Below are 26,677 nucleotides of genomic sequence, written 5' to 3'. Positions count from 1 at the left end.
TGACTGACCTAAGGGCAAGACACGCTGATTAAAGAATCCTTTTTTCAAATACCTCAATTCTTTTTGATTATTTGTTGTAGGAGGAAGATAAATCCGAAATACAATTGGGGTAACCTTACAAGTAGAAACCCGCTCTACCAGGCTATCAGGAATATGGTGCTTAATCAGGAAGGCTGTAACATCCAGAGTGTCAACACCAGAGCAGTACGCGCTCTATTGGCGACAAAAAATGCAAAAACCCAGCACTCTCAAAACAAAGTAATTTATGCATTGTGCTGATATGTTGTGGTTTAACCTTTTGCATTGCAGAGTTCAATCCTGAAAACTTATTTTTAATATGCTTACAAATACTCTTCCTTTGCAATGTATTGCTGCAGGTTTTCAGAGTGTGTTAGGGTGTGGCTCCTTTCCAGGGCCTTCCAGAGACTTTCCCTGCAACATGCCTGGGCGTGGTTCTGGGCTGGGCCAAGACTCTATAAAATAGAGCCAGCCCAACTCCCAGTGCTCACTATTCAGCGGTCCCGGTGCAGAGCAGCAGCGTCTTCCTGAGCTTCTGTTCCGGCAGCCTATTTGGATTTTCCAGTCTTCTGCCCTTCATCCTTCATTGGTGATAATTGTTCCAGGGAGTAAGACGGTGGTTGGACTGTCCCGACACCGTTATTTAGAATTTTCATATTCTTGGTTTAATTCTTAAATGAGTAACAGATTACTTGTGTGCTACCATTTCTTGACATTTATATGGTAGTTTACAAATAGGCAAGACGCGCGATTGGTTTCATAAAGGTTTGACTTTGTTATTCATTGTGTGCTACCATTTCTTGACATTGGCATGGTGGCTTAAGAATCGGCAAGAGGCGCGATTCGTTTTATGGTGTTTAAACATTGTTGTCCATTGTGCGCTACTAGTTCTTGACATTTACATGATGTGTTACGAATTGACAAGACGCGCAACTCGTTTCATGAGGATTTAACTTTGTTGTTCATTGCGCGCTACCATTTCTTGACATTTACATGGTGGCTTAAGAATCGGCAAAAGAAGCGCGATTCGTTTCATTGTACTTTGATGTTGTTATTTATTGTGAGCTGTTATTTCTTGACATTTACATTGTGTTTTACGAATTGGCAAGACGCGCGATTCGATTACGGAGGATTTGACCTTGCTATTCATTGCGCGTTACCATTTTATTCTACAGATCATTCATGCCCGTAATTTCACTTCTGTCCTTCCTTATTTTTATTGTTGAACAAAGTACACTTCCTTAACCAGTGTTCAACGCTTGGCATTTTTCTCGTCAGGCGCCTTTTCTGGATAACACAGATTCTTCTACTAAATCTATTCTGGCCTGCTCTGGAGCCCTATTTCTTTGAGTGTGGGAAAACATGGTCCACCCCAACACTGGGTGAAAAAATGTTAATGAGGCTAAGCTTTGAGGCCGACGCGAAAATATGGTAAGTAGTAAGGTTTACAACAAATCTGACTATGTTAAAAGAAAGGAGGCACGTCACAATAAGCAGCAATCGGTCCAGGAATAAGTGCAAAATAACATAATATCTGCCAAAAAACCTTAAACTAAGTACGTATTTCAATGAAAAAAGTAGTTCTGTCAACCACTGTAAGAAAAACTCATAAAGAGCTCTATCTCATTTCAGTAAGCCTATTAAAGAAGAACATATTCAAGTTACAACTGTAATACTTCCCTTCCGTGCTAATCAAAGACAAATGTTTGATAGATAATACCAACTTTACAAGAAGACATTTATTTTTAGACTTCACGCACTTAAAAACACAAAGCTTTGTAGAAAGACAACAGTGCTCATGGAGTCGCGCCACCTTAGGTAATTTTCTAACAAACTGCGACGAACCACAAAATAAATACACATATTAAAAATACCCTAAGTATGTAATGCATTTTGTACAGATATGTACTTTTTTACAAGCATTCCAAAAAGCAATGTTTCAAAATAATGGCATAATTTACAAAACAAGTGAAAAGCACAATGCTTCAAAGGACGATGTCTGTCCTTCAGTCCCTAGCTCACCTCAAACATAGTTGAGTTCATGTAGTTACCATTTAAATCCTGCACCTTTACAAGAACTGATTATGAATAAAACACAAATAATCTTCAATTTAGACACGCTCTGTTCCTCACCGCTCACACACGAAGTTCACAGCAACTTGACGTTTTACTCGCCACTTGTCTGCCATCGGAAACACTAATAAGGAGAACATGACTCCAAAGTACATGGCATTGGATGTGATACGGAGTTAAGGGAGACATATATATATATATATATATATATATACACACACACACACACACTTTTTTTTTTTTTTAAATACAAGCGTCGCTTCTGTGTGGGGCAGCCACTGACACAATCATTGCCCAAGTTAAAAAAAAAAAATCTTAACTGTCCACAACACCCGATAAGGACGAAGTCGAACCTAGGACAAAACTGCTACATTCTCCTTCCACCCACCCCAACAAGTCAACAACTGTGTCATTTCTATCACAATTGCGTCTTGCACCAAGGAAACTCACTCATTTACTCTCCACAACTCTTGGAGGTAGAGAGCAAAGTCTTTACACTGAACCTTTTCATTCAGGGCCTTGGGTTACCAGATCCCTTCTCTTCCCTCCATCACCTTTTCACCTCATGACACGGGCCTTGGATCACGGAAGTTCTTCCCTTTAATATCCTCCACCTTCCCATCCCAACTTTACTCAGTCACTTCCCCATCCCTAACCCTCCATTTAACTTCACCCACTATTTTAGTTCCTCTTCATCAACACTTTGTACACTTGCCCAATGCATAATGTATGATTATAAACTGTAACTTACCTATTAATTTATGTCTTTGTGCATGTCACCACTTTCGGGCAATCACCTCAGGACATATTAGCGGCAATAACTGTCATTCCACAACAGCCCTTACTTGTGCACATCCCTCCAACCCACCTAAAGTGGCTCGTGCTACGCAAGCCATGTTGGTGCGCAAACGCCTGCAGAGCGTCAGACTACCTTACGTTTGGTGGTCCTGCTGTCTCTGGTATGGTAGAAGCTGTCCATATCCACATAAGTATTTTGATTGCCGGGCCACTGATGCATAAACAAGCCCCTTAAAATTAGCTAACATGTACACGCATGAGCTACTGCAGTTTCCGTAAAACATAACATGAAATCTGACGCCTATCATTTAAAAAGATTAATCTCACCTATTCAAGTTTACAATGATCAAACAATGTACCACTGAGGACGGCCAAAAATTTATTCTTGTGAGGCTCTTGCACTATTCTTATGTTTACTCTTGTAAAATATAACATGCTTTCCCTCTCAGAAATTTCTTTAAGTATTCCCATAAGTCCAAAAGTATATGAGCAGCGTGACTCTCCCGTAAGATGTGTATCAATAAACATAGTTTTCATGCTAGTTCAAGTGTTTGTCATCTTACAAACACTAAACCCCAAATGCCCCTGAGAACAAATAACCCTTATGACTACATGTTGTGCCCGAGAAACCCAACACCTGGCCCAATCTTCTGCACATCCTTCACCGAGCAATAGATTTGCCATCTCATTGCAGATGATCTCAATTGACTCTCAATCGTCTCTAGCTTATCTTCGGTCATTTGTTTTAGTTATGTTCGAATCCTAGTTGGGTGCATATTTCATCCCTTCTCTTTGCCATCTTTCCGAGACCTATGTGCAGCAAGGCAACTATATTTTCTTCCTTCTCAGTTCTCACTTTGAGGTACTTTTTAATTCAGGTTTTCAAATGTATTGTCATAGCTGTGATTATCTTAATTGTTTAGAACTTCCAAGGTCAATAGCGATCTTAACCTATGTGGCAGCTAAACAACCAATTAAAGAGCCCTTGTTATCAGCATATTGCATCTGATTATGATAGATTAATTCTTGTCGCATTTCAGGAGGAATCAAATACCCAGTAGGCCTTCTTGCATGAATGCCTGTCCATACCCCTAAATTAATTTAGACAAGTCTTTCTTTTGATTTTGAGCATCTCATGCATTTGCTGTTTTAAGGAAATGCCTTCTTTGGCATGGTTGCCCCCTGAATGTTTGCCTTTGTTGATGCCAGTTATGACTGAAAGTGTGCTGGGACCCTGCTAACCAGGCCCCAGCACCAGTGTTATTTTCCTAAACTGTACCTTTGTTCCCACAATTGGCACAGCCCTGGCACACAGATACGTCCCTTGTAAATGGTACCCCTGGAACCAAGGGCCCTGTTGCCAGGGAAGGTCTCTAAGAGCTGCAGTATGTCTATTGCCACCCTGGGGACCCCTCACTCACCACATGCACACTGCCTCATAGCTTGTGTGTGCTGGTGGGGAGAAAATTACTAAGTCGACATGGCACTCCCCTCAGAGTGCCATGCAAACCTCTCACTGCCTGTGGCAAAGGTAAGTCACCCCTCTAGCAGGCCTTACAGCCCTAAGGCAGGGTGCACTATACCACAGGTGACGGCACAAGTGCATGGGCACTATGCCCCTACAGTGCCTAAGCAAAACCTTAGACATTGTAAGTGCAGGGTAGACATAAAGAGTATATGGTTTGGGAGTTTGTCAAACACGAACTCCACATTTCCATAATGGCTACACTGAAATCTGGGAAGTTTGGTATCAAACTTCTCAGCACAATAAATGCACACTGATGCCAGTGTGGGATTTATTGTAAAATACACCCAGAGGGCATCTTAGAGATGCCCCCTGAATACCAGTCCGACTCCCAGTGCTAGGCTGACCAGTTTCTGCCAGCCTGCCACAACCAGACAAGTTTCTGGCCACATGGGGTGAGTACCTTTGTCACTCTGTGGCCAGGAACAAAGTCTGTACTGGGTTTAGGTGCTTCTCACCTCCCCCTGCAGGAATTGTAACCACTGGCGGTGAGCCTCAAAGGCTCATGCCTTTTGTTACAGCACCCCAAGGCATCCCAGCTAGTGGAGATGCCTGCCCCTCTGGCCACTGCCCCCACTTTTGGCAGCAAGGCTGGAGGAGATAATGAGGAAAACAAGGTGGAGCCACCCACCAGTCAGGACAGCCCCTAATTCGCCCTCCTGCCTTTAGAAGTCACCCAACTTGAGATTGGAGGATTTCACCAATAGGAATAGGGATGTGCCCCCCTCCCCTCAGGGAGGAGGCACAAAGAGGGTGTAGCCACCCTCCAGGACAGTAGTCATTGACTACTGCCCCCACAGACCTAAACACACCGCTACATTTAGTATTTAGGGGTGACCCTGAACGCAGGAAATCGGATTCGTGCAACCTGAAGAAAGAAGGACTGCTGACCTGAAAGCCTAGCAGAGACGACGGAGACACCATCTGACTTGGCCCCAGCCCTACCGGCCTGTCTCCAGACTCAAAGAACCTGCACAGTGACGCATCAGTCAGGATCAGTGACCTCTGAGGCCTCAGAGGACTGCTCTGAACCCAAAGGACGAAGAAACTACTGAGAATAGTGGCACTGTTCAAAAACAGCAACAACTTTGCAACTTTTTAGCAACTTCCAAAGAACTCTCTCTTCCTGCCGGAAGCGTGAGACTTCACACTCTGCACCTGACGTACCCGGTTCGAGCTCCAGAGAACTAACACCGCAGAGAGGACTCCCAGGCGACTACAACGACATGGGTAACCTGAGTCGACCCCCTACAGCGGCGCCTGAAGAGATGATCCAGAGGCTCCCCCTGACAGCGACTGCCTGGTAACAAGGAACCTGACGCCTGGTCCAAGCACTGCATCCGCAGCCTCCAGGACTGAGAGGAACCACCTTCCAGTGCAGGAGTGACCAGCAGGTGGCCCTCTTCCTAGCTCAGTCGGTGGCTGGCCCGAGAAGCCCCCCTGTGCCCTGCCTGCATCGCCTAAGTGACCTCCAAGTCCCTACATTGCTTTCAATAGCAAATCCGACACCTAAATTGCACACTGCACCCGGCCGCCCCTGTGCCGCTGGGGGTGTGTTTTGTGTGCCTGTCTGTGTCCTCCCCATTGCTCTACAAAACCCTCCTGGTCTGCTCCCCGAGCATGCAAGTACTTACCTGCTAGCAGACTGGAGCCGGAGCACCCCTGTTCTCCATAGGCGCCTATGTGTTTTGGGCCCTCCTTTGACCTCTGCACCTGACCGGCCCTGTGTTGCTGGTGCGGTGACTTTGAGGTTGCCTTGAACCCACAACGGTGGGCTGCCTATGCCCAGGAGACTGGCTGTGTAAGTGCTTTACTTACCTGAGAAACCTAACCAAACTTACCTCCCACAGGAACTGTTGATTTTTGCACTGTCTTCATTTTAAAAGTAGCTTATTGCCATTTTAACCTAAACTGTGTGTATTACTGTTTCAAATCAAAGTTCTATTCTTACCTGTGTTAAGTACCTTGCATTTCGTGTAATTACCTCAAATCTTGAATCTTGTGGTTCTAAAATAAATTAAGAAAATATATTTTTCGATTTAAAAACTGTTGGCCTGGAGTTAAGTCTTTGAGTGTGTGTTCCTCATTTATTGCCTGTGTGTGTACAACAAATGCTTAACACTACCCTCTGATAAGGCTACTGCTCGACCACACTACCACAAAATAGAGCATTAGTATTATCTAATTTTGCCACGATCAACCTCTAAGGGGAACCCTTGGATCTGTGCACACTACCTCTCACTTTGAGATAGTATATACAGAGCCAACTTCCTACAGCTGTATATTACAAACATTGTCACATTGACAGTAATTGACAGTGTGTCAAACTGACTCAGCAATATTAAGTTAAACCACAATGTCCATCTATGAAAAATCCAGCCTCTGAAAAGTAGATTCAAACTTTTTCTTTTGACACGACCTAATAAAAGTTGAGGTACCGGAATGCCTTGTAACATGGGGTCTGAACAAGGACTAGTATTTCAGAGTGTACCTGCCCATGAGCTCTCCAATATCTTTACATGCCTGCGACAGACTGCTACCAAGAAAGGAAGCAGAAAAAGTATGTAAACATGGCCCAGTCTACATAGCAGCACAAGCACTGCAGCCTTAGCTTCATCAGTTCCTTTTCCCTTGTTCTACTTATAGAGAATACTTGGTCTATTCATAGTAAAAATAGTTAATAAAAGAAAAAAGGCCATAGGCAAAGGCACCCAAATGAGACCATGGCTACTTTAAGTCACCACCACTGTTATGACTTTGGAAACCACTATAGGAGTGGTGCTCCACCCACTGTGAATTATTTTGTAACAGTCTTATGACAAGTAGAAAACCACAAGTATTCCAATTGAGGTGAAAAATAATATATATATTTTTTTTAACTTCAGTAACAATATTTTGGGTGGATAACCTAGCTACTTACAGATTTCTCCCTTTTTTGAATCTACTCAAATGCTGACTGGATGCAAAAAGTTGAAATAGCTCTTTTGCACAGTAGGGAGCACAATGGCTCCAACTGGACAATGGTGAGTCCCCAGATGTCACATGAAAAGTGGTGCATAAGGTCCCAACTTGGTGCTGTTATGTCAGTTCAGTACCCAACCACTAATCGACGCCATAAGAGGCAAAGATGAAGAAGGTAAAAGAGATGCACCTCATCAAATTCATTTGGAAGCTTATTTCCTCAGAACCGACAGGTGGGTGGATCGATGGGGATAGACAGATTATCTCATGAGTGTGTCTTACTGAAGAGAAGTAACCAATTCTTCCAACAGATGTTTGTAACTGGGGATTCAGCATCCTGTAAATCAGTACCAAAGAAACTGCCCCTGTTTAAGGAGATGTGTCTGAAAAGAGGACTTGCAGAACTGAGTGTGCATGTTCAAAATGACCCTTCCGGCAGGCTTATGAATCAATGTACTTATGCCTAGCAAAACTAAGGGCAGATGCCTATATGGCTACCCGACAGATATCCAGCATTGAAACACCTGAGCTAAAGCTATATTAGCAGCTTTCACCCTGAGGAATTAGCCTTAAAGCCCTCAGAGGATTCTTTCTGACTTAAGTATAGCACAATTTAATGAGTGGACAATCTATCGAAATATGCTTGAGTTCAGGACTGCCTTTTGTTTCTTCACACTTGCGAATCCAACAAATAGCTGAAAATCAACATGGTTCTCCAAAGTCTTGTCAATAAAGAAGTCAAGGGCATTCTTTTGATCCAACCAATGTAGCCTCTACTAATATGTAGATGTGTGCAGTTGGGAAAATAATGTATGGAGCACAATGGATTACTCCATTTGAAGCAGTGTCATCACTTTCAGAAACAAAGGATGCACAGGTCCTAAAAAACAGCTGAAAAGGGTTTTATACAGAGGCTCAACTGACCGGGCCTGCAGCCCCATGGCCTGAAAATAAAGTTTTAGTGTAAGGGAAATGGAGGGCATCCACCACTTCTGACTGAAGGTCGGAATTTCTAAGTTGGTTCCGCTCAATCTTCACACATGGAGATATGGATTGTGGAGGATTAGATATATACTGCGTCCTGCTGCTGGGACAGAAAATCCTCCAGAAGAGGAAGCAGAAGTAGAGGCCATATGCTCATGGTCTCGAGTTCAGAGTACCAGATCCACAAAGCCCAATCCAGGGCTATCAGAATGAGCTGTGTCAGGTCATGTGAGTTTCTTCAGCACATGCAGGATCGGAGGCAGTGGAGGGAAAGCATGTATTAGATTGAAGTCCAACTGAAGATGGAAAACGTTTCCTAGGGACCCCTGAGAACGAAACCAGAGCACCATATGCTGGTAGGCAGAGGTAGCAAAATGAAAGATTAACAAAGGGTAAGCCCCACTGGGAAAATATGTCCTTTGCCACCTATCGGTGCAGAGGCCATTTGTAACTGACAAGTTTCTCAGCCCTGATGTTGATGGATTCTGCCAGATGTCTGACTGGTAAGGAGATCCAATGAAGTCCAAACATGCACCAAATCCTCAACGTTTCCAGCCACAGAGAATGTTACCCCAATGGCACCCTGTTTCTTGCAACACCACATGGCAAGTCTGTTGTTGATTAGCAACTTTTTTACCCTCTCTTGATGGTGGGTCAGATGAGTTGCTACAGAAGAGACAGAGGCATCAGATCTCCACATATTCCAGGTGACCGCCACAGCATGGGGCCATGTATTATTCTATCTCCACGGGACCTTTCTCGCCTCCTTTTACTCCTTATTAGTCCTTATCTCCTGCCCTTCTCCTCCCACGCCACTGCTGCCCCTGTGGCCTGCCCCCTGCTCCTGAAAAAAGCCTTTCCTGCCCTCCCGCCTCCCAGCTGACCGAACCCCACACCTCCCTCTCCCCTTCTTAATGGCGGCTGCGTCGCTGGTGCGCCAAAGGCAAGCCCGTCTGCGCCCGTACATGCCTGGACCATGCCCAGTACCAGAAACCCTGGATCTCCGATGAGCCAAACGCAGGCCACCAGCCCCCACCCCATTACAACACCCAGACCCTCCACCGCCTCAACACCAAACGTCTCAGCGACTGCTGCACCGCATCTCCCAAAGACAACCACGGACCTTTCTTCTGCCAGAACTGCAACTTCAGTTGCAGCTACAACAATCAAAAGAAACACCACACACCAGGAAACACAGACGCCCACCACAACCTCATCAACTGCCTCTTTCTGAATGTATGCTCCATCCATAAACACGCCACCGAACTGTGGGACCTGATTGACTCCATCAGACCTCACATCACTTTCTTTACCGAGACCTGGCCCAACCCCACCTCTGGACTAGACATCGCCATTGCTATACCACATGGCTACAGCATCCTAAGAAAGGACCAGCCCTCCCATCCTGAAGGAGGACTTGCGATCGTGCACAAGTCCTCACTACGCATCATGGCCAACATGGAGAAGCACATGCACTTCCTGATCCACGCTGACCAGAACTCCTCCATCCGCAGAACCCTGGTCTACAGACCGCCCCCCAGCATTCATTGATGCCATTATAGACATTCCCACAGCCCTGGCATCTTCCGACGACCTCCTCCTCGCCGACCGGAATTTCCACCTTGAGGACCGCAATGACCAAAACACCACCTCCCTCCTAGACAACCGTGCATCCCTCAGGCAACTGATCACCGCACCCATACACCCGGCCCCATCCTTACCTTAACCCTGGACTAGACAGACCTCCACTGCCTACACTTCACCATCACTGCACCCAGCAGCTGCGCAATGCCCCAAGGGACCTCACAGGAAATGGAATAAAATCATCAACGAGCAACTCAGCACGACACTCGCCAAGTCACTCCCACCGATGACACCAACACCGCAGCATGCAACCTCAACTCCTGCATCACCGAATGCACCAACGCCCCTAGCCGCCTTCCGTTTAACATCAGCAAAACACATCCCAAAAGAGCCAGCTGGCTCACCACCGAACTCCTAGAATCCAAGCGCACCTGCAGACGCATAGAGAAAAAATAGAGAAACAGCCAAACCAATAAAGACCTTTCCTCCTTCATAGCCACAGACGCATAAAGAACGCGACAAAAACACACTCCGGGAACACATCAACTCGTCCACTCACAACACAAGAGAACTCTTCATACTTATCAACTAATTCACCAATCCTCCTTCCGAAGCCACCAGCATCCCCGATCACAAGACCTCTGAGACAAACTCACCACCTTCTTCCACCGCAAGATCAAGGACATTTATGACAGTTTCCTTCCAGACCAACGATTGACCAACACCCCTCCCCAAACCGTCCACAGCTGGTCCACTCTCACCACTGAGGAAACAGAAAGCATTATGATCAGCACTCACTCAGAAGACCCCACAGACCCCTGCCCCCACCACATTTACATCAGAGGCAGCACATCCATCACCCCCGAGCTTTGCAAGACAATGAACTGCTCCATCAACACAACCACTTTCCCCGAAGACTGGAAAGACACTGAGGTACACCCCCTTCTAAAGAAACCTTCAGCTGACCCATCAGAGCTGAAGATTTTCTGGCACATCTCGCTGTTACCCTACGCGGTTAAAGTACTGGAAAAGGCCATCAACTCACAGCTGCAGCAATTCGAGGACAGCAACTCACTGGACGCCTCCCAGACTGGGTTCCGCAGAAACCACAGCACAGAGACAGCTCTTCTTGCAGCCACCAATGACATCTGCATACTGCTAGACCGTGGCCAAACCGCAGCACTCATACTCCTCGACCTCTCAGCAGCCTTCGACACGGTCTCCCACAGAACCTTATGCACCAGTCTCCACGGCACAGGAATCTGCAGAAAAGCCCTACAATACATCCACTCCATCTCAAGAAGAACACAGAGTCAGGCTTCCACCATACGCATCTGAACCTTCAGAAGTCAACTGCCGAGTTCCTCAGTGATCCTCCCTGAGTCCAACACTCTTCAACATATACATGGCCCCACTTGCAGCCATCGTCAGAGGCCACAGAATGAAAATCGTGTCATACACCAATGACACACAACTAATCACATCCTTCAGTGAAAAACCAAACGAGGCAAAGAGGAACTTCCACACAGGAATGGAAGCCGTCACCGCCTGGATGAGAGAGTACTGCCTCACCTCAACTCGGACAAGCTCATCATCTTCAGAAGCTCCACCTCAGACTGGGACAACTCCTGGTGGCTCACAGTTCTCAGCTTCCTGCCTTCTCTGACTGACCATGCCCGCAACCTAGGAATCATCCTCAACTCCTCCCTATCAATGACCCCACCAGTAAACACAGTCACCTCATCCTGCTGGCACACCCTCCGCCAACTCCGAAAGATTTTCAAATGGATCCCAGTAGACTGCTTCAGGACAGTCACCCACGCCTTAGTCACAAGCATGCTCGACTATGGCAACACTCTACGCCGGCACCACAACAAAAAACATCAGAAATCTGCAACTCATCCAAAACACCGCCGCCAGACTCGTCCTGAACCTCACCTCCCCGCCAGGAACATATCTCCCAGCACCTGAGGACCATCCACTGGGTCCAGGTGGAAAAACTAATCATCTTCAAGCTACTCACCCACACCTACAAAGCCATTCAAAACAGCGGACCGTCCTACCTAAACCACTGCATCTCCTTCCACAACCCCGTCAGACCCCTTCACTCCGTCCAGCAAGCACTAGCCACCATCCCACGCATACAGAAAACCACCACTGGAGGAAGGTCCTTCACCTACCTCGCAGCAAAATACTGGAATAACCTTCCCCTGCACCTCAGACATAGCCAAATGCTCACCATCTTCAGGACGAACCTCAAGACGTGGCTCTTCGAATGAGTCTCTGTCTTCCCCCTCAATCCAGCGCTTTGAAACTAATCTTGCCCCGAAAAGTAAACTTCATACCTCAAAAAAGCACTAAACACCTTGGGAATCACAAACTAAAGATCTACAGGCCATTTCTGCCCCATATCAAAGATAATTGAGAAGACCGTTGGTTCCAAATGACAGGATTACCTTAACACTCATGATCTTACTGTTCTGCTAACCACTAGGGCAAAGCTTCAAAATAGCCTACTCAAAAATCCAGGAGCACGCCATCTAAGCAGGTAACAAAGGAGAGACCAACGAGAAAATAAGTGTAAATCTTAGAGCAACCTATGACAACAAACAAGGAGTTCCCACAATTAAGCAGGAGTCTCCGAATCTGGTATACATCATCCTCCTCCAATTGATCTCAGTGCTTCAAACTGGGCTCCTACAGGTCTCAGAAGGATAGTCGTTGTTACAAAGAGAGGAAAATGAATAACTGTTTCTCAACTTGAAACATACCACAAACTTCTATCAAAACTTTTCGAATCACCATGGGTCAATTACTGCCAAAAAAGCAAGCATAGGCAAAGCCAAAAGATCTGATATTGGCTGCCAGCCCTTTAGCGAAGTCAATTTTTGTTTTGACACAATTTTTGCAAAACTTTATTGTTGGCAAAGTTGCACGATACTTGGTTATCTAAGATCTGGCTAACTACTTTTTTTATCTCCAAAAGCACACACTGACGTGATAATCCCCATGACATTAGAGAACTGCTGTATGTGTGAGAGTTGTCAAAGGGCAAAGTGCCGTCACTTACAGTTAACTTAATTGCTGGAGCCGAATGACCCATTGCCCTCATGTTATATGCTGCAGGGGGCAGAAGAAAAATGTTAATCATACAATAACGGACCAACGGATGAAGATGGCTGGCTTAAGAATCCTGCAAGTAAGTGCAAGGTTACAAAGTCAAAATCCAACGAGTCGCACCTCATCTCAAAGGTATTAGAAAACTACATCAAATCTGTTTTGTGTACATTCGTGTGGTACCCCATCTACTGGACAAGGGGCCAAGCCGCCAGGTCACGGGCACCGAAGACAGGTGTGGGCCGGATCGGACCGGTCACAGGCAGTGGCCAACGGTGGCCACCTTTTGAATTTTTCCACGGTGCGCAACCATTGGTTGTTCCCATAGGTGGCGGGGTCGCCCATGCGATCGTCAGGGGCGGCAGGGCATGTTAAGTAGCAAGCAGGGTCGCCCAGTTACACGTTTCTGCCTGGGCCCCCCTGACGATTGCTGCTGCCGCCCTTTGGCCTGCTGGAACAATGGAGTGCTTCGTTTTTCCCACTTTTTTCCCGTCTACCCTTCCCACAGGATGACTGTCGGCTGCCGTCTGTGCTACACTCTGAGGTGCCATATCACGACAAGTCTCCAGAACGCTGCAGCCAGGCCGGTAACCACGCAAGTTTCCCTTCAGGACCATGGGCCTGACACAAATGGAGTCGTCGGAAAACTTCCAAAATAAATACCTCAGACAAAAAAGAAACACAATATCCCTAACATGCTCGGTGCTTTCATCCACGAAAAATATTCTCCGTGTCCTGCTAACACTGCAGCTTCAAAGGAAGTTGACTTTTCACAGGCAAAGAAAACCACTTACAAAAATAAAGCATTAAAAATCCGCTCTGCGCTCATACCCCTGATACAAGTGACTTTTGGCAATTTAATTTCTAGAGCATTACAGAAATATTATATTCATTAATTCAAGAAACATTTCTTCAAAAGCAATTAATCATAGCACACTTTTGTCCTTCTCGTATTTATCACCACATAAAACCACTCAGAATAAATGTATTTTAATTTGCATGCTAACAAACCTTTCAGAAAAAAGCTCTGATAATGTCTTTTGGAAGGTGATTTCAGAAATATACATTATTTTTCCTCAAGTATGAACCAGATTACCTGCAACTGGACACCGTTATTATGAAGACCTTCAACAATGGGAGAGAATCTTTCAATGGTTCGATCTTCTGCTGCTGTGGTTATAGCTTCCAATACTTTCTCAAGGCTACAAACAATATGAAACGTAAAGTAAGAGACGAAAAGTAATACATCAACATCTCCCATGATTTAAACAGTAAGGAGAGGTGTCTAACATGGCCTTTGTGAGCTGGATCTATGCCAGAGTTTCAGGACATCTACACTCGCCTTAGACTGCCACATAATAAATATACATGGAAATCAGTTCAATAGTTTCAAGTTATCGTGAAAACATGGAATGGATCTGCTCCATCCAGATAATCGCTGGACATCTGTGGCTTAGAGAGTAACATACATAAGAACACTTCAAATAATTACCAGTAACCTCCTTATTATGATTCCTTTAGCAAGTTTCAGTATTTAATATAATAGAGGTCAACACTTACCCCAAGAAAGCACTGCATAGCGCAGATGATAAATACATCTATAGCGCCTTGCTTTAGCTACCTTTTTTTCAAAAGAGGAATGACAGTAAGTACAAGGAGGAGCAAAATCAATTTCACTAGTGAGCTTTTTATGTGACAGGCAATATCCATTGCAATTTTACATCTCAGAGGCTCACAGTGGGCATGAGCGGCAAAACAACCCTTTCGGAGGTCTGAAGCCAGCCAACTGATAGAACATCAGTTAAAATAACTCTCCTTTATCCAGTTGACAAGCCACCGTTTTAAACACATCAAAGCAATGAATACACTTTAAAATGAAATGGTTGTTTTAGACATAAATAGTGGAATTAACCCTCGAAAAGCGTACGGCATGGGGACAGTTTGAAAGGCTACCTCTGCCAGCTTTTAAGAGTGAGTGCCTCTATGCTCCGCAGTCTATGGTCAAAGACCTTCAGTCTAACGAGTCCTCATAGATTCATCCTAACTTGGAAGATGACAACTGCCATCAAAAGTGCTGGTAGAAAATGGAAACCTTTGGTTCATGGGACACTACTTTACAGCAGTAGACTGCACTTCTTATCGCCTATAAAATTAGGACTGGGTGGTCAAATGGTTGAGATGCTGGTTGTCACCAGACATGTATAAGGAATGTTAAGTGCTCCAGACAAACTCACAGCTAGGGGACTAATTGTAGGGAGAGTGTAGGATAGGCAGAGGGAGAGAAAGAGAACATTTTTAATACTTACAATGTTCTTTGGTCCTGAAGTCACATGTGCACCTAGGCTATATGCCAAACCAGTCAATGAGAGGCATAACTCCTTACCTTCCCTGAACTAAAAGGTACTAACGAGGCGGTTACCACAAAGGGCCTCAATCAAGGACTATCGATTAAATATCCAGACTGAATGATGTGAAACCTATGGTAAAATGATTTGTAATCCGAGTTGATCACACTAACATACCTGTGTGCGAAAAAGTCTGGTCTGTTCTAGGATCTTGTATGGAACACTCATGAAAGGGGAGGCGGCGGTAGAGGAGGGGGTTACCAACAGAAAGATCATGAAGGATTCCCACCTGTGGCACCATAATTATTGAGGTGCACGTTGGCTAAAGCTTGAGACAGAAAAGGAAAGACTTCAAGTTGGAAAAGTATCCTCAATATTGCAAGCCACTAGAACATCTTGCGGTGGAGAAGACCATCCTTTACATTCCATAAACCCAGAAATTCTCCATTTGAATGCAGAGGCATAAATCTTTCATTTTTGCATTTTGAAATGGATAACATCTTCAAAGAGGTGTGCTGAAACTGAGCAATTGAAAATCAGCATTTATTGCCTCTTACCTTAGCCTAACAGATAAACAGGTCACCTACTTTATTGCAAGGGCCCTTATGATGACCAATCCAAGAAGGCCTATTACCATTTGGAGCCCATATTTTTACCAAACACCTGGCATGATACAGCCTGGGTGAACATCCAGTGTCAATTACACTAGATCAGTGCATAGGTTGACCCAGCCCAAAATGGCTGATCACATAACACCGAATCAGTTCTCAATGGGAATGATCCACTGACTACTAGAAATGTATCACACTGAGGGATACCTAAACACAAAGTGAAGTGAGTCATGTAGTACATAGTTAGGGTCTCAGAACTACCAAAAATGCACGTTTGCAAAGCCCAGGAGGTTAGTATGAATCCCTACTGTAGGGCATGTTCCCAGTCTTTTATGTTGGTGATGAACTTGTATGATTATTGCCTGTTCTATTACCTAGAAGATTCTAAGAAAAAAGAAAGGCTGACTCTAGAAATATCAAAATTCAAGAAATAAAAAAAAAGGTAACATTCAACCAGTTATTTTCTGGGTCTACACGCAAAATGTCATCCAACCAGCACTCTGAACAGCAATCTCTTACAGAGCCTTCAAGAATGGGGTGAAAGGTAATCATTAGGTAGTTCACTCAATGGGAACCTTTACCTAAAACTGATCTCACCCTCACATAGGCAGGAGATCAGGGTTACTTTAAAATTCATAACAGCAATGGAGATGGTAAATAACATTCTGAGACGCCATTCCATTTTTTGAGCATTTGATATTAGCAGTCTATTACTGTCCTGATAGTTTAATTAAAGATCAACATATATATGTTTCTTTTGAAGTCCTTCATTTGCATGACAATTGTTACGACACGCTGACCCACGTACACTGACGTTTTACATGCTCTCCTTTAATTAAAGTAAGGCACTCTATTGTTGACAAAAATGTTGACTGCACTATAAAGTAAATAAATACCTTTAACGGAAGACTGAAAAAAACAGTTGGAGGCTGTGAAGGATGATAGTTCTCTGGAGCATCATATTTTTTGTTTAGCAGCTGGCAACAGGATGCCAATTAGGAAAAGTGATTTCAACTCATCTAGCAATTACTAAGATGAGGCAGAGGATGAGAAGGTATTCCGGAATCAGTCTACACATTACAAAATGTGCAGGAAAGGAGGTTTTCAAATTTAGTAACAGTAATAGCTCTGGGCCATAGGCATAAAGCAAGAAGCAGAGCGGTTTATACCTAGAGCTGAATTTGAAACTTAATACACAGTTGCACGGGCAAAAGATACTGTACCTGCAGCTGTTTTTGTTGCTTGTGCTTTTTTAGGTCTCGGCTTCAGGTAGCTTTTAGCTGTTTCTTGTTGAAGACCAATTGGGGGCAGCACGAACACTTGGTGTAGGCTTTGGGTGAGTCCATTTTCCAACGGCTGGCTTTCTTCGCAATGCCCCACCCCCAAAAAAAAGCTCCTCCATTGTTCCCAAAATTCCCACTCTCATTCTTTTATGGAGGGTCAGGACGCTCCAGTTTGCTGTGGGGCTGCCCCTTTAAAAAAAAACGTTGTTTGTCTTTTTCTATTTACCTCTACAAAATGGGTGTCTGCCATCTTATAATGATAAACAAATAACAAAATGCCCTGACCCATGATGTATGGCCATGCACAAGTTATGACCATGTACATGTATGAGTCATCATGCTGGGGCTGCATCATTGTGCACATGTGTGCCTATACCACACAAGCGAATGGGACACAGACATTAGGTGCACTAACAGGTTGTGGCCTTTGGAGTAAGTGTGACTTTAAGGGGCAACCCCTCAACGTTAGATCCCAGACCAGAGGCTAACCGCCTTTGTCCACAGGGCCAGCCCCAGAATTCCTCAGGTAGGCCTGAATTCTTTTGAGCACTTATCTTTCTGTTGAGCATTTAACTTTGCTCTCCATTCGTAGGGATCCCCGACCCTGATGAATGCCCCAGACCTTTTGGCTCTTAGTGTGGGCAGAAACATGTTGGTCCCCAATTTTTAGACCCCTTGAGTCATTATCCTCAACGGAGTCTTCACCCCTGTTTTTACTGTTACCTACGAACACCTACATTAAAACGTTCTTAAACAAAACAGGTGATTTGTAAGGTAATTTTATTATTCACCATCTTTCTCTGGATCCCTTGTATTATCCAGCTAGATTAAATTTCAGCACTCCCTCTGCAGTTCTTTTAACAACGAGGTTGAGTCCGCCCAGGTAGTATCATCTTACCTGGGTGAGGCTAGGTGGTCATATGATGAAGCATGACACTATAATGTGTGTGAGACCAGCCAGTCCGTAAAGGGAACTCCCTCATAAGCTTAGCCACCCATCACAAGCATACATTTCTTGTTCACTACGCGCTCAACCAGCGCTTTTTGAACAGGCTTCAAGAGTCCTGTTCTCTTTCGTATCACCCCACACACTGTGTGTGTTTACAGTCTGTAGCGTAAGTGGGAGTTAGTGTGGGGTTAGATCACTCCCGATACTCTCTCTGTGTGTTATAATGCGCTTTTTCAGTGGGGAGTTGCAGCTGCTGTTCCACATCGGCTAACAAGCATTGTTTTCTTTTTGCTTACGTGGAACAGCATCAACAAAAGTACTGTCAAACCCTAACGGTCAGGTAACGCATATAAAAGGCAAAATCCAAACTTTCCAAATGTATGTTATTCCTTCCATGTAAACTGAAAAAAACGTGTACGGAGGTTCAACAAATATTCCGCAATAAAAACATGATTGGCTCCTTTAAACACTAGAAAAAAAGTATTACAGTCAGGCTAACAAAGCAATGCAATTTAATTACAAGGAAACTCAATTTTAACGAGCCATTACTAATTGATTTTGACTTCTTGGCGCTCTGCTTACCACAATCACCTTAGACCACAGGCCATATATACTTTAATTATTATTGATGACAACACTTTGGTTTTTAAACTACTCAAAGTGCATATGAAACAGATGACTCCAATAAATAGATTTATTTTCTACCAATATACACTTAAATGTAAATGCTCTCAGAACTGTTTAAAGATGGGCAGCAGTAACACTCAACACAACAGCAAAAATAAATGGCGTAACTGCAAGCAGCACTTACATGTTTTCCTCCCCAACAATACAAATGGCCGACACGAGTTTCACAACATCAGTCATCATATTGGGCTGCCTAGGGTCCATGGCTTTGGCCAGCAATGAAAGACTCCTTTCTTCTCCGATGATTCTTTCCAAACCATACTATATGCAATAAGAAAAGTGACGATTAAAACAAAAAGGCCACGTTAAAAGATATGATAATCAAAGTTAAGGGCACAACAGCTCAAACCTAATAACGAAAATAAAAAGTCTAGCTTATAAAGGCAAAAGGATGACCCGAAAAAAGCAGTTATATACATATTTCAGGAAATACGTATATGGGCACAAAATACACTTAAGATGGCTGGATCAGTACTACTGAGTTACTGATAAATACTAGCTGTTCTTTTAGATACTTTGCTTAGGTTTTGGCAGCGTTGAGAGATGACCTACAAGAATTGTCAGAATATTTATTACTTTTTTTTTTGTTTTTGTTTTTAAGAGAGTGACGGACAAAGTCAAAATATACCAGGGATCCCCCATCATGGCTCTTCAATAAAACTGTGTGTGTTGCAAAGGAATGTGATGGAAGGGTAGGGTTGATTGTTCTCATTCATGCAGTTTGAGTGCAAATCTATTCAAAGGCGGAATCCTCCACTAATCTTTGGAGCGTCGTGTGTGATAAATGAGGAACTCTGAACCCTAGTCACAAACCCATCAGCATGCGCCGGTTTGACACCTGTAAAAAGCCTTGTTTTGCAAGTGGAAAATCACCTTTGAAAGCAGCTTCACGGCTGTAAATGTGTTTACTGAGAAGGATGTTTCCTTGTAAAGAAATCGCCTCCTGTGGTGGAGAGTGAGCGTTCAGGGCGGAAATACCCTGAAAGTTTCTAAGGACAGAAGTTCACCAACCAGTTTCATTCCCTTCCCGGCCTTGAAAAGGCTGGAAGTTTACTTCCATCAAGTGGCTCTCCACTCCTTTCCATTGTGGAAAAGAAATGTAAACACCTCCAAAAAATAATGGTAGGGTAGGGGCAAGGTTATTCCGGCAAGAAGAATACTTTCCCAAAGCAAAGTGTGTTAGAAATGTGTTTCTGCACTTTCTTTTTGCATTAGATAATATACACCTGTATAGCCTCAAAATGCAAATGGAATTAATGGAAGTTTTCCTGAAGTATACATAGAAACCTGAAATTGTTGCAATTTTCCTTGCAGGATTACCTTTAAAATTCAAAAGAGGAACAATTCGGCATTTATCCAAGGTAACAAACCTGTGGATGTACTTTTCTGACTTTATTTGTGCTTCCATTGTTCAAAAAATGTGATTGCTCCCGTGGCGGTTATTCCTTTTCTGCCACTACACATTAGGATTCTCGTTCAGGGACAAGTAATTTAGTACCAAATGGACTAATAAAATATGTGCTTATTAGTTTTACAGGGAGCTTTGGCATAAAATTGTCAGTAACTCAATTTCACAGTATTTTAAAACGTCACAACTAATAACTCTGAACGTAGAAAAAGAATCCCTCACTGCTGCGATATCACTAGCATATCCACATACAACAATATTTCTTTATAAATAAGTTTTTTAACACACAGTTGTTTAAAAAAAAAAAAAAACAGACATCCTAGGGAGCATCCTACGCGTGGTTACCATAGTGATTCAGATCTAAAACCACAAATAAAAAGCAAAGGAGAATACAAGATACAGGTTTATTAGCAGCCTACACAAGGTACTAAACTTTGTCCCATTTTTAGGTCGGGCTCTTGAAACAGGCTATTATTTTTCAAATAATCGTCTATATATACAGAATTATTTTTGGTTGGAGGCCTCATTCATTGGTCTTTTCAACTGCCATACACATTATGATTCCACCCACCACACCATAGAGCAATAGTCAGCCCATGTTCCCAATTGGCTCTATTCACTCTGAGTGACAGCACAAAGCCTGCACATGCAGTGCGCATCTGTTTACAAGTAGTCCTTTTTTTCAGTGAGGAAGCGGCTTCCAAGGGCAAATTTTTATTTTGTTTATTTATAACATTAACTATAAAAAAAAGCAATTTATTTTGTCTGCAATCAAGATTTGTTTTAAATAGTGTTTAAGTGAAATTTAACATTGTAGCTCTGTGCAATTTGAGTGCTTCGTTATCCTGTGAATTATTCTCGCCTCTTTAAAATAAAGCCATGCTTTTACAACTGAAAGGCTTGTTGTTTAAACACATTACTAGTAAAACAGCATTTCCATGATTTTAAAAACAAAACAAAAAAGCACTTTATTGCATGCATTGGGTGGCCATGTTTTAGTGTAGTCTTGTTTTTTTTTTGTAACATACTTGAAATAAATAAGACAAAAACGAAATACCCATGGGTCAAGCATGCAAAGCCCAATCTTACTGGCTTTGTCAATGCTTGTTCCAAATGGAGAATGTTTTACAGGTGAAAAGCTCATTAAGTAGATCTAAAGAAAAAAATGACCAAGGTAGAAATCATCATTTCATTGATTCTCTAGTATAGCGAAAGCGAGAGGATGTGGCATTGTGAGAATTGGGGAACCAGGTTCAAGTCTCAGTGTAGGCTCAATATCATGTGATTTTGGGCAAATCACTTAATCTCACTGTGCCTAAAAAATGAATGTGAGATCTTGTGTAATGTAACTAGTGCACATGAAGGCTGTATGATGGAACCACGCATGCAACGTCCTCACATACCTTTATAACGCAGCCACTACAACGGGGTCGCTACAGCGCATGTGTCATTACCACACATGCATTTACAAGAAAAGTTTTTATCACACATGCCTTTACCATGAAAAGTTTGTTGTAAAGGCATGGGATGTAAAGGCATATGCATGGTAAAAGTAAAGCGGTAATTATAACTATATATATATATATATATATATATATATATATATATATATATATATATATATATATGCGCACACACACACACACACACACACCTTGCCATCCAAAAACCCTACCAACCCTAAAATGCCCTAACCACCCTAAAACCCTTACCACCCTAAAACCCTTACCACCCTACATAAACTCATACCCACCCTACATAAACTCATACCCACCCTAAAACCTTAAAATATCCTTACCGCCCTAAACTCAAAACCCCCACCATTACCACCCAAAATCCCATACCCACCCTAAAACCTAAAAATGCTCTAAACCATTCCCACCCTAAAACATAAAAATGCCCTTACCACCCAAAAATCCATACCCATCCCAAAACCTAAAAAACGCCCTTACCACACCCACCCTAAACACCTCTTACCACACAAAAACCCATACCCACCCTAAAACCTAACCAAATGCCCTTACTACCCAAAAACCCATACCCACCCTAAAACCTAAAAACACTCTGGCCACCCAAAAACCCATACCCACTCTAAAACATAAAAATGCCCTTACCACACTAAAACCCATACCCATCCTAACCCCTAAAAAACCCTTACCACTCAAAAACCCATACCCACCCTAAACCCTAAAAAACCTTACCCCCAAAAACACCCACCGTAAAAATGCTCTTACCACACAAAAACCCACACCCACCCTAGAACCCAAAATGCCACTACCACCCAAAAGTCCATGCCACTGTAGGGAGCTGGTTTCTGGCTGCAGTATCCTCCCCCCACAAACACGTTTTGCCTGGTTTTTGATGCAACATCAACTGATGTGCACTTGGTTCCTGCTAACCAGGTTCCCCAGTGTCAGTGTTCCTTTCCTAAAACAAAAATCCTGGTCATGCGATCCCCAAGTGAGTAGGCCCCTTCAGCCCCCTTAAAGTCCCTAGTAAATGATTCCCCCGGTACCTAGGGCATGGGTGCTGTAGAGGCCCCCTCAGAGCTGCAGCACAACTTGTGCCACCGAAGGACCCAGCACCAACCTTATGCAGACTGTCATTACAGGCTGTGTGACAAAGTGCTCCCAAAATTGATAACAAGACATGACACACTTGTGTGCCATGCCACCTAAAACACTGCTTTTAATATCTTTAAGTCACCCCTACGGCAGGCCTTCAGCCCTAAGGCCCATATGCCTGAGCAAATATGCCCCTAGTATGTCTTTGGTGATGCTTAGACCTAGTAAGTGTAAAGGGAAGCCATTTTAAATACAAGTGCTGAACACTGTCACTACAAGTTCCCCAGCTACCTGATGGCTTCTCTGAAACAAATGATGTTTGGTATCAAACGTGTAATATTAATAAACCCTCACTGATTTCAGTGATGGATTTATTAACATGCACCCAGAGGGCAACTTGGAGGTGCCCCCTGAAAAACCTACCGACTGCATGTGAGCTCGCAGACCGGGCCTGTCCAGCCTGCCAAGCATCTGCTCTCGAGATGTCATGGAAGGGGACATCGGGACACCAGTTTGGGTACTCAGCACCAATGTGGGGTTCTGGAAAACACTTCCTCTGTCCGTAACAGGACGGATATCAGTGGCGACGACGTGGCACTTCTTTGTTTACTCTATCTTTTTAACACACTACCAATAGTGATCCCCTGTAAATTATTTACAGAACTAAATACACTGAGCAGGTGTAGGGTAGCAATGTCCAAACTTTGCGGACTCACCACGAACGGAGGGTTAGCAGCTCCTGACCTTGAACTTTACTGCCTGGCAGCTCAGATTCAATGGCTTAATCAATGGTTGCACTCAAGACTGAACCCGAGGGGAGAGGTTTGTAGAGGAACCATGGACATCAAGGCCCCTATATTGTTTACTTCTGATACCTACAAAACCGGATGTAGGAAGCCCCGGTGAAAAAAAAATGATTCCCCATTGCTGGAATCGTCGTCTACAGCAGAGCTGAAACCACCGGCCTTACTCTCCAGAGATACTATTATAGGCAATAGCGACCAGAGATGAGACTGGGATGCTGCAAGCACTGGACTGGGCAGCATATGGCATAACACGGCTGCTGACCTCTGCAGGGATGGCAAGCTGCTGTCCTTTCAAGACCTGGCAGACACATTTGAGTTGCCTTGGGACAATTCCTCTTACGCTGGCGGTGGGACTGGCAGTGCGGAAGCAATGGGGATCGGGGGCGACAAAATGCACCAACCACCAGTGTACTGGCATACTTTGTACTACAACAAGCAAAACTACGAGCTATATATCTCATATGCCAAGTGCTCAGGGCCGACAGCACCACACCACTAGTATAATTACATCAGAAAGGGGTAGATGATGTAAGCACACCCTATTTCAGACATGCAATTGACCACAATCCTAGCCAACATTTAGACAACATTCGGTCCTGGTAAGGACTGTTTCTTTAAGGATTTACAAGCCTTTTACAGCACAAAAAATGCCCAGGTTACAGCAACAGAGAAATTCCAAGATCAAAATTCCTGTATCTGGCAACATTAAGGCTGTAGTTTCGGAATCTGTGAATACCGGAACATTAAGAGTTGGTCTTTCCCCATTTAAGAGTACACAAGCCGAACTCTTTTTATCCATGCCAATACCTGCAATCTTTTCCCAACATCTTGCCCATTTCCACAACAATATTTCACCTCCTTTGAGAAAATCAACTGTAGGGGAGATAACAAATGGAAGTAGTTGTTTTCCAGCAGAAACTATAATGCCCGATTCGGCCACAACACTCATTACCATTCGAATTCGGAATTACAGCCCATCTGCAGTGAGAGCCTAACTCATGCTTCATGTTTTTTTTGTTAAAATGGCCAGTGTTGTAATAAGGTTATGGTGCCTATTCTTAAGAGAGGTACTAGGAATCTAATGCTATAGCTGTCAGATGTAAAGGTTTTGTAATTCTCCCAAAGAACAACGTAAAAGGCCAAGAAGCCTCATAGCCATTATAAGTGACACCCAGGACAGAGGGTGAAACATTAGGGTGATAGCCCAAGTGTCCTGGATTCGTTGATCCAAAGGAAAGGCCTGAAAGTTCAATGTATCCAGGATGGCTGTGATGAATGGGAGCCTCTGTGAAGGAGTATTGAAAACCCAACAATGTCAGTAAGTTTGCTATAGTATGGACGTGGTCTGTTACTGACAATGCAAGCCCACCTTCAACAGCCAGTCATCAAGGTAGGGGAAGACTGGTACCCTCGACCTCTGAAAATGGGATGCTACCACTGCAATCACGTTTGTGAACATCTGAAAATCACTGGGGAGGTGGAAAGGGAGCACAGCATGCTGAAAATGCTCGTGAGACACCTAGAACTGCAGGGAGCACCTGTGGGCCTGCAGAATGTGAAGATCCAACACCATCATCCAGTTTCTAAGATCCAGGGTAGAGAGAACCTGGGTCAATGTGAGGATCCTGAATTTGTCCTTGAGCAGGAAGACATTGAGAAGGCAAAGTTCTAAGATAGGACAAAGGCCTCTACCTTTTTTCAGCATGAAGAAGTAGCTCGACCAACAACATTTATTCTCTATTTCAGAGACCAGAATCCCCTTTATGGCTCATTTGGCTAAAAGAGCTAATAGATGCTGATGCAAAATTGACAGATTTTCTTTCAACTGCAGCTCTGATGTATGTGGCAGGTGTGACAGATGAAAACGCAAAGGGAGGTTGCAACCCCGTTGGACAATTTGGAGGACCTACCTGTTAGATATAATACTCAGCTACTGCAACAGGAAGTGGCTGATCCTGCCCCATACTGGGTGACTGTGTGCTCCTCATGGCAATCTAACAAGGTTTGGAGGTTGCTGAATAGGGGCAGGGCCTTGGACATATGCTGCCCTGATGGCATGGTAGTTGTTTTTTGTGCCCATAGCCACACCCTTGAAAGAGCTAGGAGGCCTCTGGTGTGAGAAGTGGGGCCTGATGCTGTCAATACACTAAGGGCCAGATGTAGAAAGGCTTTTGCGCCTCGCAAACAGCGAAAATCGCTGTTTGCGAGGCGCAAAAGCCACATCACGATGCCCATTCCCATTTTGCGAGTCGGTAACCTGGTTACTGACTCGCAAAATGGGACTGCGAGTCGCAAATAGGAAGGGGTGTTCCCCTTCCTATTTGCGAGTCGCAACGCGATGTGGGATTGCTTTGTGACCACGAACGCATAGAGATCTATAATGGCCGTCAGAAGGTTGTTGGGGATGCCCCATTTAGCCAGATTAGCCCACAATCTTACCCTTGGAACCCGGTCAAAGGCTGATTTAATGTCGATAAAACATGCATAAAGGCCCAACCTCTCGTGTCTGGCTTTTTCCACTATAAGGGAGAGTGCAATTAGATTTGATGACATTTCCATGCCTGCCCTGAAGCCTGTTTGAAACCTCAGGAGTAGCTTATTTTCGTCTGCCCACGCTTGGAGATGCTGCAGCAAACATGAGCCGTATAGCTTGGCTTCTACGTCAGTGAGGGCTATCAGCCTATAATTTGAAGGAAGAGTGGGACTTCCACTTTTATAGATGGTGTGTATTACACTTCCTCTCCAAGATTCTGGGATCTGATTGGAATGAACAATAGCGTTAAAGAGTGGCATAAAATATTGTGCCCAAAATACTGGATCGCCTTTAAAGATTGCATTTGGAAGTCCATTTGGTCCGGCTGCCCCTTCAGACTTCAATTTCTTGATCAGACAGACTAGTTGCTCTAGCTTCCAAACTTGCATTTGATCATCCTTATCGGCAATGTCTAAGATCCTACACTTGAT

At 44.0% G+C, this 26,677-nt stretch overlaps 1 protein-coding gene across 4 annotated transcripts in view; it reads right to left on the bottom strand.

The window, feature by feature from the left end:
- DIAPH3 (diaphanous related formin 3) overlaps positions 1 to 26,677 on the bottom strand; it is a 1,960,340-nt gene that overhangs the window by 1,282,304 nt on the left and 651,359 nt on the right. For all 4 annotated transcript variants that reach the window (XM_069205304.1, XM_069205305.1, XM_069205302.1 and 1 more), the window contains exons 8-9: positions 19,060 to 19,196; positions 14,157 to 14,262 (exon numbers count right to left, since the gene is read on the bottom strand). In XM_069205304.1, the coding sequence (XP_069061405.1) occupies positions 14,157 to 14,262; positions 19,060 to 19,196 (243 nt within the window). The remainder of the gene's footprint in view (positions 1 to 14,156; positions 14,263 to 19,059; positions 19,197 to 26,677) is intronic.

The sequence above is a fragment of the Pleurodeles waltl genome, chromosome 8 (assembly GCF_031143425.1).
Source record: "Pleurodeles waltl isolate 20211129_DDA chromosome 8, aPleWal1.hap1.20221129, whole genome shotgun sequence".
In the NCBI taxonomy this organism is placed as follows: domain Eukaryota; kingdom Metazoa; phylum Chordata; class Amphibia; order Caudata; family Salamandridae; genus Pleurodeles; species Pleurodeles waltl.
The sequence above is the reverse complement of the archived record's forward strand: the minus strand, read 5'-3'. Positions and strand labels throughout refer to the sequence as shown.